Source organism: Bos grunniens, chromosome 24 (genome assembly GCF_055505025.1).
Source record: "Bos grunniens cultivar Pamir isolate PY7600 chromosome 24, Bosgru_T2T1.0, whole genome shotgun sequence".
NCBI lineage: Eukaryota > Metazoa > Chordata > Mammalia > Artiodactyla > Bovidae > Bos > Bos grunniens.
In genome coordinates, this window is record NC_141188.1 from 23,766,867 (window position 1) to 23,779,643 (window position 12,777).

The following is a 12,777-nucleotide window of genomic DNA, read 5'->3' on the forward strand; positions in this document are numbered from 1 at the left end:
TCCACTGTCCATAATCCCCATTCCCCGTGTATTTATCTTTCATGCTTCAACTCAAACAATCCTTCTTCATGGTAACTTCTGACTGATGTAGCAGCTTTGATAATTATGTCTTTTTTTTTTAAAGGAAGATTGCTTATAGAACTTATCACAGTTAATAATCACACTCTTATTTGTGTAACTATTTGATTTATGTCATTTTCCTACTTGACCACAAATTCTATGAGACCAGGAACAATATCTTTTTCAACTCAGTTCTGGGCACACTGCACTTTAGAAATATTTGTTAAATTGAACTAACTGAATAATCAAAGGATAGCAGTGTGTATTGTCCAGAGGCTGCGAATCAAGTAAGTGCTTATTATAATAGTCTAGGCAGGAGATAATTAAGACCCAAGGAAAGGAGAGGCTTCCCAGGTGACACTAGTGGTAAAGATAGCCCCTGCCAATGCAGGAGACTTAAGAGATGGGGGTTCGATCCCTGGGTCAGGAAGATTCCCTGGAGGAGGGCACGGCAACCCACTCCAGTATTCTTGCCAGAAGAATCCCATAGACAGAGGAGCCTAATGGGCTACAATCCATAGGATCACAAAGAGTCGGACACGACTGAGAACGCACGTATGCAAGGAGAGAGAATCTACCTGTGATGCTCACTGTGCAGGATTTTGGGCAAGTTATTTCACTTCTGTGAACCTCAGTTTCTTTATAGAAAGACTATAGTAGTACGGGGCTTCCCTGGTGGCTCAGATGGTAAGGAATCTGCCTGCAATGTGGGAGACCCAGGTTTGATCCCTGGGTCAGGAAGACCCCCTGGAGGAGGAAATGGCAACCCACTCCAGTATTCTTGCCTAGTGAATCCCATGGACAGAGGAGGCTGGGGGGCTACAGTCCATGTGGTCTCAAAGAGTCAGACATGACTGAGGGACTAACCCTTTCCTTTCCCTGTAATAGTAATGGCCATCTCCCAGGTTTTTCACAGCAACTGTATGAAACAGTGTTAGGTGGAGCTTAGTGCACAGGAAGCGTCTATGAAATGCCTGTCCTATAATGCTATTCAGTTGCCAGATCTGGGTTGTAAACTTGGCTTTCAGCTTTGTCATGGCTAAAGTAAAAAGGGGAATGTGATCATTTAGAAAGGTTGTGGTGCCCTTAAGATAAAAATAAACTATGTGTTCATGAAAAGCGAAGCACTGATCTTGCTGCCCTCATTTCTCTGGTAAAGAAATTTCTCCTGTTGGCTTCTCAATAAGAGGCCCAGAAAAGATGTAATAGATGGAGGAGACCTTTGTCAAAGCTACAAAAAGGAGTTCCTTTGGCGGCTTCACATGGTCACCCCTCAGTGTGAACTCAAGGCCAAAGTGATTGGCAAGAGGTCACTGTTTTGGAACTCTTGAAAAGTCTGAAATGACTAAAGGATAAAACACTCAGAGCAGGGTTTCTGGGTATTTGTGAAACTTGCCAATTGTTAAAGTGCTTAGCACAGTATAAGTGGTTCATCAGTATCCAGAGAAATATCCTTCAAGGAAGGGTACTTATTCCAGGCAGAAGAAATGTGGAGAATATGGAATGCTTGCTAAGTCGCTCCAGTTGAGTCTGACTCTTTTGCGGCCGCTTGGACTGTAGCCTGCCAAGTTCCTCTGTCCATGGGATTTCCCAGGCAGGGATACTGGGGTGGGTTGCCATTTCCTCCTCCAGGGAATTTCTGGACCCAGGGATCGAACCCAGGTCTTCTGTGTCTTCTGCATTGGCAGACAGTTTCTTTACCACTGAGCCCCATGGGAAGCCCGACACACAAATCTGCATGCGTGCTAAGTTGCTTCAATTGTGTCCAACTCTTGTGACCCTATGAACTGTAGCTCACTGGGCTCCTCTGTCCATGGGATTCTCCAAGCAAGAATACTGTGCCCTCCTCCACAGGATCTTCCCGACCCAGGGACTACTTGCATCTCCTGCATTGACTGGTGGGTGTTTTTTTTTTTTTTTTTACCACCTGGGAAACCTGAAGAATATGGAGGCAGGCAAGCAAATCAGCTAGGATATAGGTGTTTCAGGTCTTAAGCCAGATGTGTGGGCCACCCTCTGATGGTGATGGCCAAAACTCTAGAAGTTCCCCACAGAGCCAGACTCCTTAGTATGGCTTTAAACTCAGCCAGGGTCATGAGAGGGGTTTCCAGGTGGTGCTAGCGGTAAAGAATCTGCCTGTCAATGGAGGAGATTAAGAGACACAAATTTGATCTCTGGGTTGGGACAATCCTGTGGAGGAGGGCATGATAGCCCACTCCAGTATTCTTGCCTGGCGAATGCCCATGGACAGAGGAGCCTGGCGGGCTATGGTCCATAGGGATGCAAAGAGTCAGGCATGACGAAACAACTTAGTATGCCTGCACATACTAGACTCAACTTTCTTTACTTGTGAGTCTGAAGGGCCGACATAATCCTATTTGGCAAAATATGCTATTTTCAAGCAGTGATTTACTTTCATAAGCCCTTGAGGAGGAGGAGGAGGATGTAAAACATTCTTTTCCTTTTCATTTTCATCCCTTCTGGGTGATGGTGTAGCAGAATATGCAAGAACTCCTAAAACATCTCTCTAAAAGTAGGACCAGAAATCATATATATTGAAAAGGAAGACTTTATATTTCTTCCATTAAATTATTTTGTTCTTCTAAAGTATGATGTGATCTCTGCACATCCAGAAGCCTCTACAAGAAAGCTCTACAGATCTCCTCTCCATAACTCAGGCCTTTGGTGGGCCTCCCCCTCCAGTCAAGTGTATGAGCCCGGGGAGACTGGATCCCACCTGAGAGGCAGGGCCTGCTCCCTGGCCAGGTGTGCTGAGTGCTCAGATGTGAATATGTCCATAGAGCTGGGTTAGAGTGGAGCCCCTAGAAAGATCCATACAATCAACCGGGACTTGGTAAAACACAAATACAGCCATACAGAATGTGCTAAATTTAGTCTCCTTGTAAGGAGGAAGTTAAAGTGTTAGTCGCTCAGTTGGGTCTGACTCTGTGTGGCTCCACGGACTGTAGCCCACCAGGCTGCTCTGTATAAAAGTTTCCCAGGCAAGAATACTGGAGTGGGTTGCCATTTCCTTCTCCAGGGGTTCTTTCTGACCCAGGGATTGAACCCAGGTCTCCTACGCTGTAGGCAGATTCTTTACCATCTGAGCCACCAGAGTAAGCAAGTGGCGCTCTAATGTTGACAAGGGGCACTCTAATTTCTGAGCAGAGGCATCTGTTCTTATTATAAAAAATTAATAAGAGTTAGTTGCCTTGGAGTTAGATACATCTGAAATACACTTGACATCCAAACTGAAAGATGGAAAGAATGTTATACTTGCTGACTCTGACTGCCTTGTGAAATATGACATTTCCACTAGGGAGTATCTTTGGGTTATGTTTGCATTGTTTTCCATACGGACAGGTTTGGGTCAGTGCCATATTCAAGGCATGTTGGTAAGTCTGAAGCAGAGCCCCTGGTCTGACTCCTTTTGCACGTGCTCACAGTCCTCATCCACGCCCTGCTGCTCTCTACAATCTGAGGCTGAGAAGTACCCTGAAATTCAGGGGTGGAACCAAATGATCTTCTTCAGTCCTTTCCAACAATATGTCATGATGACCGACTAGGTAACACCAGGCCTTTAAATTCATTTGCAGAACAAGAAGGTGTGAGGATCTGTATAGAAAACTCTTAGGGACCAAGAGTTGGAGAGAATTTATGGGTCACATATAATTTTTTAAATTTAAAAAGTGGTGATTATTTAGTTGTTTACATGTTTGTTTTGTTGATCACTTTTATCATAAACATATTGTTGATAGTGCAAATAACTAAAAAGAGTTGAGTTCAAATTCTTTTTTCCAGCAAGATGGATATAGAGAACAAACTAGTGGTCACCAGAGGGGAGAGAAAAGTGAGGGATGGGAGATACAGGGCTAGGCATTAAGAGGTACCAACTATTATGTATAAAATAACCCACAAGGATATATTGTACAACATGGGGAATATAGCCAATAGTTTATAAAAACCAGAAATGAAGTATGGGGTCTCCCTGGTGGCTCAGGTGGTAAAGAATCCACCTGCAATGCAGGAGACCCAGGTTTGATCCCTGGGTTGGAAAGATCCCCTGCAGAAGGGAATGGCTGTCCACTCCAGTATTCCTGCCTGGAGAATTCCATGAACAGAGGAGCCTGGAGGGCTACAGTCCATGGGGTCACAGAGTCTGCTGTGACTGAGCAACTAAGCACACACAGCACAGCTTCCGTAATATCATACTTACACAATAACTGACATCAACTACACTGTAATTAAAAAAGAGAATGCATGATACATTTTTTTTTCTAGTGAAACATTTGGTTTTGGATCTGAAGAACACTGTGTCCTTTTCTCTGTGTCAAAGAAAAAAGCAAAGTGTAAATAGCTTCTTTTCCCAGACCCCCGAATCTCAGCAATTAGATGTGTGCTATAAAAATAAAAGCAAATAGACATTGGCAGCTGCAGAGGCTGATGACCATTTTCCAGTGGACACTGTCAGATGGTTTGGACGATCTCAAACACTGCCTTCCTGAGATGCCTTGGGCTCCTTTTCTTACCTGAGGAGCCGCAGCTCTGCCAGCAGAGTGGGGTTCTGCTGTGCCTTCTCCGGCGTGGGCTGAGAAGCTTGTTCATGCTCTAGCCGCAGCCTCTGGATCTCCTGTAGGATTTCTCTTGGGAGAGAGGAGGAAGGAGAGAAACCCGGTCAGTTAACTTCCAGGACATCCAGGATCTAACATGTGAGCTGATCAGGGCCACCGGAACAAAGAAAGAAGGGGTCGTCCTGTGTGTTGGAGCAAAACCTGTCCTCATGAACTGACAGTGTTTATGAGGTGTTGGCTGTAGCTAAGCTGTGTTAGGGGACTGTTGACTGAAATTGTCTGCATTGGTCAGGCATGGTGATAACTGATGATAACTGCTTGCTTGAACTGTCTCACAACAGAGGTTCAAATAAGGAATGTGCTGTGCTGCTGCTGCCAAAAACTAACTGGGAGAATCTGGGAGGGACCAGAGGAGGGAGGAGAATCCTAGAATCCTTTGCACCATAATCCATCTTGGCTGAGAGTTGCACTTACCACCAGGAAGGACCCTGAGTGTTAGTCGCTCAGTCATGTCCGACCCTTTGCGACTCCCTGGGCTGTAGCCCCCCAGGCTCCTCTGTCCATGGCATTCTCCAGGCAAGAATACTGGAGTGGGTGGCCATACCCTTCTCCAAGGAAGGACCCTGAGTCAGACCAAATACGGGCCAAGCAAGATGACTGGCCAGAGACAACCTGGAAACTAACGCCAATTACCATAAAACCTGAGACTGAATCAGGAGGCAGAGCAGTCCTCCTGTGTTCCTGTGTGCTGCTTGTCCCCTGGGGCATCCTTCCCACAAAATCTTTTGCTTTGTCAGCATGTGTGTCTCCTTGGACAATTCATTTCCCAGTGTTAGACAAGAGCCCACTCTCAGGCCCTGGAAGGGGTCCCTCTTCCTGCAACAGTTGAGTGCTGTGGATGAAGCATACTGCCTTCATCTCCAGTACATCCTAGGAACCAGGAAGGCCTGCTTGTCATTGGAACCTTCAAGCTGATTGTTCTCCCCAGGACCTAATCTCTCTAGTCAGTAATATAATGCTGCAGTAAAGTGTTCAACTTTGCAAAGCGCACTGCTTAAGAGATGAAAATGAATCTTCCTCTTATTTATGATCTCAGTCTGACACCTTAAACTACCTGCAGATACCAAGTAAGAGATACTTGGAAGGAAATTAAGGATAAATGGCATTCATTTTACGAAACTAAATAACCCCATTCTCACACCGGGAATGAAATTCTTCTCACTGAATTTTTCTGAAAAGCCCCCAGTTAGGCAAAATTCTTTCTCTTTTCTTAACATTTTCAAGCTTAACAATGGATCTCAATGAGAGTAGCCTTAAGAAGGAAAGTGCTTTTAAAAGGATTCAGTGTAATTGAGTCAGTGACCGAAGAGTGCTATTGGTATGACCTCGGTCAGGGGTGAGACGTGTCCGTCTATCATTAATGTTGGGTTCTGGTCTGCCTTGCATTGGGGTGAACATTAGGCCAGCCATAAAGGATAGGTGACCGACACAAAGCAAATTATCCCTAAGTGAGTTAGACGCTATTAGGCAAGGTTACAAGTCATGAGTTCTTGGGGGAGGGGTCAGCCTCCCATCCAGTAAAATGCAGAAGAGCCAGTAAGACAGAACAAAGAACCGAGAATGAGAATGGAAGGTGAACCTGGTGAGCAAGGGGGCTGGGTGACTTTCCATCTGAAAGGCTGATCTACAATCTCCTGCCCCACAAACATGCCAGCATCAAGAAGCTAATTACCAGTGAGTCACTGTCCCTTTCATGGATATGGACCATAATTCAGTGGTTTTCAACTTTTTTTTTGCTCCCCCTTGGTGTTTCAAGGTGGAAATTTTTCTTTAAAAGGAACCTTCTATGGAAACGCAACATATCAGAGAGTTAAGAAGAAACTTCTCTGGTTAAAGAAGGGCGTGCCCTGCACTACTGGCTCTTCTTCCTTCCTCTTTGTGCGTAGTTGCTTCAGTTGCGTCTGACTCTGTGTTATCCTATGGACTGCAGCCTGCCAGACTCCACTGTCCATGGGATTCTCCAGGCAAGAAGACTGGAGTGGTGGCCATGCCCTCCTCCAGGGGATCTTTCCGACTCAGGGATCAAACTGGCATCTCTTTCAACTGCTGCACTGGCAGGTGGGTTCTTTACCACTAGCACCACTTGGGATGCCCCTTCTTCCTCTTCATGCACCCCTACGGGGCCCCTGGGGTCCCAGAGAGCTCAGCCTGAAAATCAGGGAACTGAGATTTCCAAGTTCCTCAGGGCTAACATCCTGACATTCTGTGACCTCCACTAGGTCTCCTTGTTGATTCTGAGGACAGAACCATGACAGAACCATTTTGCCCCAAAGAAGGAAAATAGAGAAGCAGCTCTAGCAGAAAATAAATAATGATAAGGTAGGCAAGGAGCATGAAGTGCTTAGACTACACCTGGGAACTGTGTTGTCTTCTTGCATGCGTGTGCGCTCAGTCACTAAGCAGTCATTGTCTTCTTAGTCTTATTTAATCCTCCTAACAGTTCTATTAGGAACTGTTGTATATACAGGGTCTGCTATTATCTGTTTCATGAATGAGGGAATCGAAGCATAGACTAGTTACAAATCTTGTCCAAGTTCAATATCTAGGCGGTAGTGGTCATTTGAACTCAGGTTGGTGTGCCCCAAACCTCATATATATCAGACTCCTTTAGTCTCCACTACTTGGTCTGACAGGTGTAGCCTAGGCAGGCTGTGACTTAGACAATGTAATTCGAAGAGCCTTGCTACTCCTAATACTAACTCCAACTGGCTCCTCTAAGTATGCTCTAAGGAAGCATTATTTTCCAAAGATCACTGCTGAAACATCCATGAACTACTCAGGGTAGTGACAAAGTCAAGTGAGCAATTCTATCCTCCCTTAAAGCCCAGAGATCTGATTACCGGGTTAACTGTCACTTTGGAGACCATGGGATCCCTGGGTGATTTCCATGGTACAGGAACTGTGACCTGGATAAGCTTCTGGGACACGGTTCTAGAGTCATCCATGGGGTTGAGGCTGCTGGCTTAGAGAGATGAGTTCGGGATGGACTAGATGATCTTTAGGCACCGGGTGCGGAAGGAACTCGGATAGGACGAAGCTCTTTTCCTGCCATATTTTCTCATTCCCATTCCTCTATTCTCTCTCTGGTCCTTCAGAAAGTACAATCCCCAAATGCCCTAGAACTAAGCAGAAGGAGTGGTAGCATGGCACACCCAGCACAATCATGGGGCCTCTTGTTGATTCTGGAATCTCACGTGGAGGTACATATTACTGGGTTATTTCCTTAAAGGAAGTCCCAATTTTCCCCTCCAGTCTCTTCCCAGGTGGCTCTAGTGGTAAAGAACCCACCTGCCAATGCAGGAGAGACTTAGGTTTTTCCCTGGGTCGGGAAGATCCCCTGGAGGAGGAAATGCCAACCTGCTCTAGTCTTCTTGCCTGGAGAATCCCATGGACAGAGGAGCCTACAGTCCACAGGGTTGCAGAGTCAGACGGGACTGAAGCAACTTAGCACACACAGATGACATCCCCATGCTGAGTGGAAGCAGAGAACTGGAAGGGAGAATAAATGCTTTGGAAAGGTAGGAGAGTAGATTAAAATTGCAACCAAGATTAGCTATTTGTGTGCTTGTAAATTTTCACTTTAGTCTTTTTTTTCCAAAAATATGAAAATGTCCTGAATTTTTACCTTCCTTTTAACTTTTTTCTGTAGAACTTCAAAGAATAGCTTGACCATTTATCCCAAGATTTTCAGGTCAGACTCTATCGGCATGTAACAACGATCACAATTTTCTCCTTTACCAGTTTGATCTCAGAAGGCACATCAGTGTTTAAAGATGAGATTAAATATTAAGACATTTTGGTGCTGCTCTGAGAAATACAGAAGGTACAAGTTGTTTTTATGTGAGGCTTACTCAGCACTGAGTTTAAGATCTGACTCAGCAATTCATTATATTCTCACTCAGTATATATTTGCTGAGCTTCTACAGTGTTTCAGTGTACCAGGCATGGTTCTGGAACCCAGGGGCCATTTGTCATGGACTCAGTTCTCAAAGAAATTCCATATCTGTCAGACGAGACAGAGAATAAGAAGGAAACGGACACTTGAATGCATTTTTTTTTCATGCATTCAAAAAGAGATAGGCATGCATGTGTGTGCATGTGTGTGCATGCACACACACAAACACACACACACACACACAGGGATATAATAGAGAGTGGTTCCTGGAGTAGGAGGTATCAGAGAGGTGGTCTTATAGGAGATGCCATTTGAGCTGAGACCTGAGCAGTGAGGAAGAGCCATCTCTGCAGAGACCCTGAGGAAGAGCTCTGTAAGCTAGGAGAACAGCCAGTACTTGAAAGGCTGTAAAGAAAGAAAGAAGCAGGAGTGTAATGAGTAAGGTGGGCAGTGGCTGGAAAGGGAGGCAGGAATCAGGTCAGGTTGGACCTGCAGACTGTGGTCAGAGGGGGGGTTTTATTCAATGTAACGGAAACTCAACAGAGATTTTGAACAAGAAATAACATGATATGATTTATGTATTATAAAGTGACAGGTTGCACTGAGTGGGAATGGAGGAGATGAAATGCCTGGTTTTGGGGAACTCTCACGGGGCAGATGGTGAGTCAATCTGTGTTGAATAAAGAGGAAAACCTCCTGATGGATGGGGTGTGGAAATGTTTGGCTTGAATGAGTGGGTGATGGTGGTGTCCCCAGATGCCTCTTTAGCCTGCGATCCTCACAGGGCCCTCCCGGTGAGACTTTTACTTGTCTCTAGGTGATTAAGATACTTAGTCTTTAGCACCCAGGGGGGCCTTTCTGCCTTAGACACCTCCTTAACAAAAATAAGTATCTCAGAAAAAGGGAAATGATACTATCTAGGGGCATTACATTAATTGTATTGACATCTCAGAATATATATATACACACACACATATATATATATTTTTTTCCCTCATGAAATTTCTGATGATCTAAAATTTAAAGATTAGTTTTTCAGAAGCAGCATCACTGACTCTAGATGACTTCCCTTATATGTATATGCCTACAGGGTGAAAAAAACCTGGACAGTTAAAAGCATGACTATAGGTTATTAATGAACGTGCACTTTGATCATAACAGCCAATCTGTCTAAAGTCTTACCTGTTCTTGTTTTCTAGTTCTGCGATCAGCTGCCTTTGTTGCTTATTTGCATCAATGGTGAAGGAGATGTCAGGGGCGCTCCTCTGCTGAGTTGGCTGCTGTAAAATACGTGGTTTACACTATTTAGTATCGGGCAGGGGAATCTATGTGTGTTTGAAAAGACAGGAGTCGTGAGATACGCACACGAAAGAGACAATCATTTTTATCAAAACAAAAAAAGCAAAACATGTAAAATTAAACGGCTGTTCCTCTCCTAAGGACCAGCTTTTGGGGAGGTCTGGAGCACATTTATGGGATGGGAAGGAGAAAAGAATTCTTTTGCAGGCAAATACACAAAACATGGGGAAAAACTGGTTCCAAATTTCTGATATTGGGAGCGAGTTCATTCTTGCCATGCTGTTTCCAGTGCAGCTATTTTTTTTCAGTAAAGGGCTTTCCTGGTGGCTCAGACGGTAAAGAATCCACCTGTAATGCTGGAGACCTGAGTTCGATCCTTGGGTCTGGAAGATCCCCTGGAGAAAAGAATGGCTACCCACTTCAATAAATGAACCACTGTTGAGGTATCTTTCTCTAGAATTACTGTTCAACCACTGTAATATATAATTAAAAAATATAGTTTTAAAGTGAAAGTGAAAGTTGCTCAGTTGTGTCCTACTTCTGTGACCCCGTGAACTATATAGTCCATGGAATTCTCCAGCCCAAAATACTGGGGTGGGTCCGTTTCCTTCTCCAGAGGATCTTCCCAACCCAGGGATCAAACACAGGTCTCCTGCATTGCAGGCGGATTCTTTACTAGCTGAGCCACAAGGGAAGCCCAAGAATACTGGAGTGGGTAGCCTATCCCTTCTCCAGCAGATCTTCCCCACCCAGGAATCAAACCAGGGTCTCCTGTGTTGCAGGAAGATTCTTTACCAACTGAGCTATCAGGGAAGCCTATAGTTTTAAAGTCAGAGTTATTATGACTTTTTGTCTCCTTTTGGTCAAAATACTTCCAGCATTTCTTCACTCATATATGTAATTTTCTGTTGATGGGTTGCAACCAGCTTTAACAACTGATGTAAATGCAGTCACCACTTTCTCCCTTCTTATATAATCACATATATTGATATAGAAGAATATGATTATATAAGAATTATATACATGGCTATATATGACTGCTGCTGCTGCTGCTGCTGCTAAGTCGCTTCAGTTGTGTCCGACTCTGTGCGGCCCCAGAGAGGGCAGCCCACCAGGCTCTGCCATCCCTGGGATTCTCCAGGCAAGAACACTGGAGTGGGTTGCCATTTCCTTCTCCAATGCATGAAACTAAAAAGTGAAAGGGAAGTCGCTCAGTTGTGTCTGACTCTTAGTGACCCCATGGACTGCAGCCCACCAGACTTCTCCATCCATGGGATTTTCCAGGTAAGAGTACTGGAGTGGGGTGCCATTGCCTTCTCCGGCATATATGACTAGATATCATATATATGATTTTATAACAATAGATATGTATATATATCTCATATACTGTATTTATATGTTCTGTCCTGTGCTGTGCTTTGTTGCTGAATTGTGTCCGACTCTTTGTGACCCCATGGGCTGTAGCCCACCAGGTTCCTCTGTTCATGTGGATTCTCCAGGCAAGAATACTGGAGTGGGTTGCCATGTTCTCCTCCAGGGGATCTTCCCAACCCAGGGATCGAACCCAGGTCTCCTGCATTGCAGGCGGACTCTACCACCTGAACCATCAGAGAAGTCCAAGAATACTGGAGGGGGTAGCCTATCCCTTCTCCAGGGGATCTTCCTGACCAAGAATCAAATCAGGGTCTCCTGCATTGCAGGCAAATTCTTAGCCAGCTGAGCTACCAGGGATGCTGCGTATATGTGTATGTGTATTTAGTGAAGGGATTATTTGATATTGTTTTATAGAAAAAGAGTCAGGACTTCGCTTGTGGTCCAGTGGTTAGGAATTCGCCTGCCAATGCAGAGAACACAGATTCGATTCCTGTTTGGGAAGATTCCACATACCAGAGGGCAACTAAGCCCATGAACCACAACTACTAAAGCCCGCACGCCCTACAGCCCAGGCTCCACCCACAAAAAAGAAGCCATTGCAGTGAGAAGCCTGCACACCGCAGCTAGAGAAAGCTTGCATGGAACAGCGATGAAGACCCAGCACAAGCAATCAATAAACAACAGGGTCAGATTATGTAGATTTCCCTGTGCTTTCTTTGCTCTACAATACATTATAAAAATTCCCCCCAATTTTTAAAGCAAATAAAAAAAAATCACAACTAATCTTTCTACCACAGAATGTCAAGCTTTAAAAAAATAGCATCCATTGTCTAAGCCTAAAGACATGGAGAAATGCTGCCTGAATTTTAACTTCAGAAAACTAACTGTAGGGAAAGGTTTAAACTTGGTGAAGCTCTGGCTTTCATAAAGTTTTTCTATCACTTTTTAATGTAGCATTTCTTTTAACAAAGATACAATTTGTATTGGTATTGAAGAACTGTGAGGTCCTATATTTTATATTCTAAATGGTCTTCTATAGCTAAGTCTGGCCTTTGGCACCTTTGACATGTGATGAAGGTTTTTTTTTTTTTTAATTTTATGACATCATTTTCTCTTTCTTGTACATATTTTGTATATATTTTGTGTTCTGTGCTCAGTTGCTTGCTGCTGCTGTTGCTAAGTTGCTTCAGTCGTGTCCGACTCTGTGCAACCCCATAGATGGCAGCCCACCAGGCTCCTTTTCCCTGGGATTCTCCAGGCAAGAACGCTGGAGTGGGTTGCTATTTCCTTCTCCAATGCATGCATGCATCCTAAGTTGCTTCAGTCATGTCTGACTCTGTGCAACCCTATGGACAGCAGCCCACCAGGCTCCTCTGTCCATGGAATTCTCTAGGCAAGAATACTGGAGTGGGTTGCCATTTCCTTCTCAGTTGCTTAGATGTGGTCAATTCTTTGTGACCCAGTCGACTGCAGTCCACCAAGTTCCTCTGTCCATGGAATTTCCCAGGCAAGAATACT

The 12,777-nt window shown here is 44.5% G+C and overlaps 1 protein-coding gene across 46 annotated transcripts in view; it reads right to left on the reverse strand.

Annotated features, from left to right (window-relative positions):
- DTNA (dystrobrevin alpha) overlaps positions 1–12,777 on the reverse strand; it is a 456,419-nt gene that overhangs the window by 31,949 nt on the left and 411,693 nt on the right. For all 46 annotated transcript variants that reach the window (XM_086372816.1, XM_086372803.1, XM_086372794.1 and 43 more), the window contains 2 exons: positions 9,769–9,866; positions 4,590–4,703 (listed from right to left, as the gene is read on the reverse strand). In XM_086372816.1, coding sequence (XP_086228942.1) covers positions 4,590–4,703; positions 9,769–9,866 — 212 coding nt within the window. The remainder of the gene's footprint in view (positions 1–4,589; positions 4,704–9,768; positions 9,867–12,777) is intronic.